This window comes from Bombina bombina, chromosome 6 (assembly GCF_027579735.1).
Source record: "Bombina bombina isolate aBomBom1 chromosome 6, aBomBom1.pri, whole genome shotgun sequence".
NCBI lineage: Eukaryota > Metazoa > Chordata > Amphibia > Anura > Bombinatoridae > Bombina > Bombina bombina.
This window is the reverse complement of record NC_069504.1, coordinates 955,955,116-955,964,170: the sequence shown is the minus strand read 5'-3', so window position 1 is coordinate 955,964,170 and position 9,055 is coordinate 955,955,116. Positions and strand designations below refer to the sequence as shown.

Sequence of the window (9,055 nt, the reverse complement as noted above, 5' to 3'; positions counted from 1 at the left end):
AATGTGATTGACCCCTACATCTTTATATTAAACATAAATATTTAGGCAAATAAGAGTCTAAATAAATGCAGTTTAATACAGGCTATTATTTTAAAAGTTATATGTTATGAGGGCATATACCACTGTACCACTCAGGAAGCAATAACTATTAGCTTCTACGTAAATTATTTGACCCGGAAACTAACATCAAAAGAATTAAAGAAGATTTAAAATAAAAAAATTCAATTTAGATTTTTTTTTTTACCTGTTAAATTAATTTGTATTATTTATATTTTAGACATGCAGTCAGTATGAACAGCAAGCTTCAATAGTCCTGTAAACTATTAAATGTTTTGAATATTCTAAATATAAACATATTATAATAAAAAAAAACTTTGCATTTATATACTGATATATAATTATATACAAACTAAATATTCTATTACAGTTAAAAAGTTTATCAACATTTCTTTCTTTGAATTCATTATTACCGGATGCCATATGTATAGATATTAGGTGAAAGTTTTTCAAACTTACCATAATCTAAATCTTCTTAATTAAGATACAAAATAATTATATAGATCTTATAAAGTATTATCTCACCTGGGAAGAAGAGTTGGTTTCTGCTCCTGGCTCATTTGAGTTTCTTTCATTCTCTGAGAACTGAGGGCAATTAGGAGTAAACACAATTAAATCGTTCCTTTGAAGAGAATTTAAGTATAATTTATATTGGCTTTGTTGGGAGTATATCCAACTGCCAACTGTATTTGAGCAGACCTTGTAACTCTCCCTCAGTTCATTTACCTCATCCCTATATTTCTGCCATCGTATAACAGTAAATGCAATTAAAGTAATAAGGAATATACTTGAGATTGAGCAAATGGCTATAACCAAATAAACATTTGCACTGGTGAATTCATCTTCTTTTTCATTTGAATTCTGACTATTTACTTTGAGTTCTTCTTCTGAATCCACCAAAGAAATTATGATGGGCATAACCGTAGACATTGAAGGTTCTCCATGATCCTGAACAACTACTACAAGTCTAAATTCATCACCATCTGATTCCATAAGAGATCGTATTAACCTTATTTCCCCAGTCTTCCGAGAAATTGTAAATGGTAAACTTGCTAAAGAATTCCTAAATTCATAAGATAACCAAGCATTGTATCCAGAATCCAAATCAATTGCTGTAATCTTTGTCACCAAATAACCTACTTGTGCTGATTTTAATAACTTAATAATTTCTGTAGATCCACTAAGTGAAGAAAGTGGAGAAAAATAAGGAGCATTATCATTAACATCTACAATGAAAATATGCAGAGTAAGATAGCTGCTAAGAGGAGGCAAACCTGCATCAGTGGCTATAACCTCACACTGAAAATAGGTAAGTTGTTCATAATCAAATGAAGGTAATGCAAACAGGTTCCCATTTTCTGGGTTAATGGAGATAAATGAAGATAAGGGGACAGCATTTACTGCACTTTCACTAATAGAGTATGTGATGAAAGAGTTCTGGTTGATGTCCGGGTCTGTTGCTGACACAGTGTAGATATGAGACCCAGGAGGGTTGTTCTCTTTCAGAAATATTGTGTTAACTGATTGCAAAAATTCAGGGACATTGTCATTTACATCACTTATATCAATTATAATTGTTCTGAAAACAGAGAGAGCTGGTGATCCTTCATCTTTTGCTGTAATTACTACTTCATATTCAGATTTGGTTTCTCTGTCTAATGGTGCATCCACTGCTAAAGAAAAGACACCAGTAAATGCTGGGATTATTTTGAATGTTCTGGGTTCAGAGATATAACAGTTAATTCTTCCATTTTCTCCTGAATCTTTGTCATATACACTAATTATTGCAACAGTGGTACCTTGTGGTGCATCTTCAGCAACAGGGACAGAGAGTGATGTTAGTGTCAACTCAGGAATGTTGTCATTGACATCTGTAATAGTAACTAAAACTTTGCAATGTCCAACCAAAGAGGGTTCACCATTATCAGCCGCATCAATTTGAATTTCATACATATTGCTGACTTCAAAGTCCACTTCTCCTATTACTGTAATTTCACCAGTGTTTTTATCAATACTGAAAATGTTTCTCATGTGTTCTGTAACCAGTTTGCTAAAATCATATGATATTTCCCCATTTTTACCCTGATCCAGATCTGTTGCTTTCAGTTTATAAACAAAAGTTCCTATAGGAGCATTTTCCACCAAACTGCATTGGTAAAATGGTTGATCAAATGTTGGGGTGTTATCATTGATGTCTTCCACTGTTATTGCAAGTTGAGTAGTACCACTTAATTTTGGTTTTCCCCCATCAAAAGCAATAAGAGTCAGATTGTGAAATAATATTTTTTCTCTGTCTAGTGGTTTTTTTAGAACAAGTTCTAATGTTCGTATTTGTTGTATGTATTTTGTAAATTCTAATATAAAATATTCATTTGTACTGAGCTCATAGTTTATAACAGAATTTGTCCCAATATCAGCATCAAATGCACCCTCCAGTGGAAATCGAGTTCCTGGAATCATTGATTCTGATATTGAAACAACGTATTCACTTGCAGAGAAAATTGGGTAGTTATCATTAATGTCCTCAATTTCCACATCTACCTGGTACATTTGCACAGGTTTATCAACAATTACTTGTAAGGATATAACACAGACAGGTATTTTTGGACATATATCTTCCCTATCTATAATATCCTTAACAAACAATATCCCATTCTGCAAATTTACCTGGAAAAATTGTTTTTCATCTCTTGAGACAATCCGTAGCAGTCTGCTATTGATTTCACCCTTCTGCAGACCCAAATCCTGAGCAATTCTTCCAACAAATGTGCCGTGTTTAGATTCTTCAGGGATGATATAATGGAGTTGACATACAATCAGATCCCAATATATTTGCAGCAGGAATAAATGAAGCAGCCAGCATCTTCCTCTGTAATCCTTTACAAGCATTTCTTATGATGATATCTAAATTATGTTGATAATGTTATGTGTAAAAAAAGGGCATTCAGAATATACAGAATGTCAGGTGAAGGGGTTTAAAATATCCTAATAGATTTTAAAATGAACGACGGATATTGCTCAGCCAGAATCAATGGAGAAACTGTATTCCTTGATCTTAAAGCATAAAGTTAGCTAACAGTGACACCAAGTGGCAGAACAGAAGATATTTGATCATTTTTGATAACTATAAACACAGAAAATCACCATCAAGGACTATAGGATTTTTGTAGATAAATCATGTGATTCATTTTTCTTATGGATTGTAAACAAACCCCTAAAAAGCATAGTGATCTCTAATAACCAATTACCTTGTTTCTAAGTAAATTCAATCAAAGCCCTAACTAGTAAAAAGGGTGTTTAGATAATATAAAATATTAAAAAAGAAAATAGATACAATTAGTCTTAAAAAAATAAAAATAAAATTTGAACATTAAAAAGTGTGCTTTAGTCAATAGAAAAGTTGCTGTATATTGTATAAGGGGCAAAACAAGAATGTCCTTCTCTGGGATATAAGGTTTATTGGTCTCCCAGTTAAAGTACAGACATAATAAAAAACAGCTTTTAGAGCGAGCCAGCTCAAGCACAAGTTTTCAGTTTAGATTTAGTTCTTTAGTTTAATTTTTGTTTACCGTTATGACTTCATTAAGAACTTTGATGGTTGCAACAAGTTACAAGAACTTTTGATACAATAGTACACTAGATTATAAAATGACTGTATCAGTGAAAAGTTATTATTTAAAATGTAATTTATTGTATATGTAAATCCATCGCTTTCATAAAAATAATAAATAAAAAAAATAAAAAATAGAAACTTTTAAAACAAAAAGAGAGAAAAAATATAGCACAAAGAAGGGAAAGAGATAAATGATATACTTAGATGTTAAATTGTATCACAGTAATATTTACAATGCATTGGCAAAAAACATGATTTTGAAAACAATAAAAACTCTAAAGAGATTTCTTATGAACAATTACATTATTTTGATAAATTTAATTTAAATGTAATAATATAACAAACAAGCTATCAAAATGGATTTAAAGTAATTTATCAGCTATATTTATATTTGTTAAATGTGTCATTCTGTTTTCATTTCAAAACGTATACACATATTTATCTAATAAAAATATAATAATTGATATGCTGAAAAACACCTATAAGCACAAGAAAACTATATATTGTGTAGATAATTTAATTATATATATATATATCTCAAGGTAACTGCAAATACGCTTTCACTTATAAGTAAATTCTTATTCTTGTGTTAACTTCTGTAAAACCATGATGACAGTACACCAATTTATGTGAGTAAAATAGATTATAAATAAACTGAATATTTGTAAATACAACCCAACCCATTTATGAGTTTTATTACCCTACCTTTAAAAAAAATTCAGTTTAGATGCCATGGGCTCCATTTATCAAGCTGCACATGCAGCTTTGGAGCACCTTAGTAAAGAAGCAGCTGTCATCAGACTACTACTTCCTAACAAGTACGCAAGCTCTTAGCTGGTGGATTAAAATCACCCCTGGCAAGTTCAACTGGGGTGATTGACAGCTCTCTCGCAATTGGCCTCCCATGAGCAGGGACAGGAATAGCACAAGCAGCCACTTGTGCGATGTTAAATGCAAGCAGCATACTCTTGCCCACTGGCCGCAATGCTGGTGGGACAGATTCAATGACGTGAACCTTGTATGTTCAGCGGTTGTTAAATGGGGCCTAATAACTAGCTAACATATAGGCAATCTGACTGTGGGAAAGACCTGACAAAAAAGGAATGACAGACTATTAATGACATCTTTAATTTATAAAAAAAAAAAATTCAACCTGTTTTTTTAATTGTTTGTACTACAGTGAAACCTAAAATGTTATATCTCCTGAACATTCTAACTATAGAACAGTTGCAATAAAATGTATACTTACATTTTTATATCCTATTACCAACCATGGGGGAACAATCAGTTCTAAATGGAAATCTCTTTTAAAAATATTCAACTACACAAATTATGGTAAAATATAATTTGACTGCAATGTACCGCTTTTTATTATACATATAAAAAAAAAACAAATATTGCATTACCTTACCTGAAATGAAGAGTTGGTTTCTGTTTCTGGATCTTTTGAGTTTCTTTCATTATCTGAGGGCTGTGAGAGATTTGGAGTAAAAACTATCAAATCGTTCCTTTGGAGAGAATTTAAGTATAGCTTATATTGGCTTTGTTGAGAATATATCCAACTGCCAACTGTATTTGAGCAGACTTTGTAGTTCTCCCTCAGTTCGTTTACCTCATCCCTATATTTTTGCCATCGTAAAACAGTAAATGCAATGAGAGTAATGAGGAATATACTTGAGATTGAGCAAATGGCTATGACCAAATAAACATTTGCACTGGTGAATTCCTCTTCTTTTTCATTTGAATCATGAAGATCTACTTTGAGGTCTTCTTCTGAATCCACCAAAGAAATTATGATGGGCATCACTGAAGACATTGAAGGTTCTCCATGATCCTGAGCAACTACCATAAGTCTAAATTCATCACCATCTGATTCCATATAGGATCGTATTAACCTTATTTCTCCAGTCTTGTGTGAAATTTGAAATGGTAAACTTAATAAAGGTTTCTTAAATTCATAAGATATCCAAGCATTGTATCCAGAATCCAAATCAACTGCAGTAATCTTTGTCACCAAGGAACCTGCCTGTGCTGATTTTAATGACTTAATCATTTCTGTAGATCCACTAAGAGCAGAAAGTGGAGAAAAAAAAGGGGGATTATCATTAACATCAACAATGAAAATATAAAGTGTAGCATAACTGCTAAGGGGAGGCAAACCTGCATCAGTAGCTTTGACTTCACATTGAAAATAGTTAATTTGTTCATAATCAAATGAAAGTAAAGCAAAAAGGTTGCCATTTTCTGGATTAATGGAGATAAATGAAGATAAGGGGACACCATTGACTGAATTTTCACTAAGAGAGTAGGTAATAAATGAGTTCTGGTTCATGTCCGGGTCTGATGCTGACACAGAATAGATATGAGATCCTGGTGGATTGTTCTCTTTCAGAAATATTGTGGTAACAGATTGCATAAATTCAGGAGCATTGTCATTCACATCACTTATCTCAACATTAATTGTTTTGGAAACAGAGAGAGCTGGTGATCCTTCATCTTTTGCAGTAATTACTACTTCATATTCAGATATGGTTTCTCTATCTAATGGTGCATCTACTGTTAAAGAAAAGACCCCAGCAAATGCTGGAACTATTTTGAATGTCCTATGCTCCGAGATATAACAGTTAATTCTTCCATTCTCTCCTGAATCTCTGTCACGTACATGTATGATTGCAACAGTGGTGCCTTGTGGTGCATCTTCAGCAACAGGAACAGAAAGGGATGTAACTGTCAGCTCAGGAGGGTTGTCATTGATGTCTGTAATTGTAACTAAAACTTTGCAGTGCCCAACCAAAGAGAGTTCACCATAATCAGCTGCATCAATCTGAATTTCATACATTTTGTTGTTTTCAAAGTCCACCTCTCCTATTACTGTAATGTCACCAGTGTGTTTGTCTATACTGAAGGTTTGTTTAACATGTTCTGGCACCAGTTTGCTGAAATCATAAGATATTTCCCCGTTTTTACCCTGATCCTTATCTGTTGCATTCAGTTTATAAACAAAAGTTCCTTTAGGAGCATTTTCCACAACACTGCATTGGTAAAATGGTTGATCAAATGTTGGGGTGTTATCATTAGCATCTCCCACTGTGATTACAAGTTGAGTGGTGCCACTTAACTTTGGTTTCCCACCATCAAAAGCAATAAGAGTCAAATTGTGAAATGATATTTTTTCTCTGTCCAGTGGTTTCTTTAGTAAAAGATCTAACGTTCGTATTTGATGTACATATTTAGTAAATTCTAAAATAAAATAATCATTTGTACTGAGATCGTAGTTTGTAACAGAATTAGTGCCAATATCAGCATCAACTGCACCCTCTAGTGGAAATCGAGATCCTGGAAGCCTTAATTCTGATATTGAAATAATGTATTCATTTGTAAAGAAAACTGGATAATTATCATTAATGTCCTCAATTTCCACATCTACCTGGTACATTTTCACAGGATTATCAACAATTACTTGCAGAGATAAAACACAGATAGGTATATTTGTACATATCTCTTCCCTGTCTATAATATCCTTAACAAATAAAATCCCATTCTGCAAATTTACCTCGAAAAATTGCTTTTCGTCATTAGAGACAATCCGCAACATTCTAGAGTTGATTTCACTTTTCTGCAGACCCAAATCCTGAGCAATTCTTCCAACAAATGTGCCGTGTTTAGATTCTTCTGGGATGATATAATGGAGCTGACACACAACCAGAACCAAGGATACTTGCAGCAGGAACAAATGAATCAGCTTGGTAATACATGTTCCTTGGTAATACTTTGCAAACATTTCTTTTGATGGTGACTAAATGATCTTGCTAATAATATTTGTGTAGAATGGGCATTCAGAGTATACAGGATGCCAGGTGCAGGATTTTTAAATAAGCTAGTTTTAAAATGAACGACAGATATTGTTCAGCAAGAATCAAGAGAGAAAATGCATCCCTGGATCTTAAAGCATAAATAAGCTAACAGTGACACCAAGTGGCAAAACACACAATTTCTCTTAATTTTCCAGAACTATAATGTTGCAAAAATGTAAAAAAAGAAATACACATATTATGTCTTTTTTTTCTTCATATTGAAAAAATAAAAATGGGATAATTAAAATGAAATATCTATTTTAAAATTATCTTTATTTATTTGAAGTGTTTTGTGAAATATACAAAATAAAGCAATTTATTAAGCTTAGGTGATGAAGATGGTGTTTGGAAAAACAGTATATTTGGCACTTTGAAAACTCTCTTTTAAGGTGGAACTTTTGAAATTAGTATATGTTCAAATATATCAGCACAATATTTTGAAAACTGTTTATCTGATACCTTTTAGAAATCAAATTAAGATTAATCTTGATATATTTTACTTACTTTTTTAGAAATCAAGCTTCTACTAAAAGGTGCGTTGTGAAATGTATAAAGTCTGCAAATTTGCTTTGATACATATATAAACAGTCAATTGAAAGCTCTGTAGCCTCATTAGTGATGATCGTTTTCTTTCAGTTGTTTTTTTTTTTCCATGTTTTTGTTTTCACTATTTATTGTGTAAACAAACAAGGTTTAGAAATATTGCTGTATATTTTAAAATAAAACATCAAATTTAAAGTCTAAAATAAATTAAAACCTCATTATATCATAGACACACAATATTTCTAATAATTTTTAAGACTATACGCAGGACAACATATTTAAATATCTAATGTTAAACTTCTAAACTATGAAAACAAATGACAGGCACTACAACGGAACCTTGGAACATTAAAAAATAAAATCCTTTTTTCCAAAGCAGGTTAAAACATGTATCAGCCATGGTAGGTATGCAGGTGAACAAGCAGTCTGATGCGTTTCGCGCCCCCTAGCGGAACTTATTCATAGACTTGAGTCTGAGTCTATGAATAAGCGCTACTAGGGGGTGCGAAACGCGTCAGCCTGCTTTTTCACCTGCATACCTGCCATGTCTGAAACATGTTTTAACCTGCTATGGAATAAAAGATTTTATTTTTAACGTTGCAAGGTTCCGTTGTAGTGCCTGCCATTTGTTCTCCTGTTTATTGCCTTTTCAGCGGTCTGGTCCTCCGCTTAGGCTACAGCCCTCAGGGCTTCAGGGCTAGCATTTCCGCTTTCCAGCAATCTTCTTCCGGTTCTTCTGTTCACACCAAGAGCTGCGTTTCTTCGGTCTAAACTTCTAACCTATATCTCATATAGTGATGGCAATGAAGCTGAGCAAGTAACTTTATGGGTGAAGAAAACAAGGTTAATTATTGGGTATAACATTGGGTATAAGACATTGGGTATAAATGTTGGAGTAACTCTAATATTCAGCAAATTCTGTTAATTTATCTTGCAGTAACAGTGAGGAACAAACTCTAAATTTTTTATTATGCGCCAGCAGACATTA

General features: G+C 32.8%; 2 protein-coding genes across 2 annotated transcripts; both read right to left on the bottom strand.

Moving 5' to 3' along the window:
• Positions 1 to 573: 573 nt before the first annotated feature.
• On the bottom strand, positions 574 to 2,946 carry LOC128664793 (protocadherin alpha-8-like). Its single transcript, XM_053719596.1, has one exon. The coding sequence runs from the start codon at positions 2,944 to 2,946 to the stop codon at positions 574 to 576; it is 2,373 nt and encodes a 790-aa protein (XP_053575571.1).
• A 2,126-nt stretch (positions 2,947 to 5,072) lies between these two features.
• Positions 5,073 to 7,451, bottom strand: LOC128664792 (protocadherin alpha-6-like). The gene has a single exon (XM_053719595.1). The coding sequence runs from the start codon at positions 7,449 to 7,451 to the stop codon at positions 5,073 to 5,075; it is 2,379 nt and encodes a 792-aa protein (XP_053575570.1).
• Between the last annotated feature and the right edge of the window lie 1,604 nt (positions 7,452 to 9,055).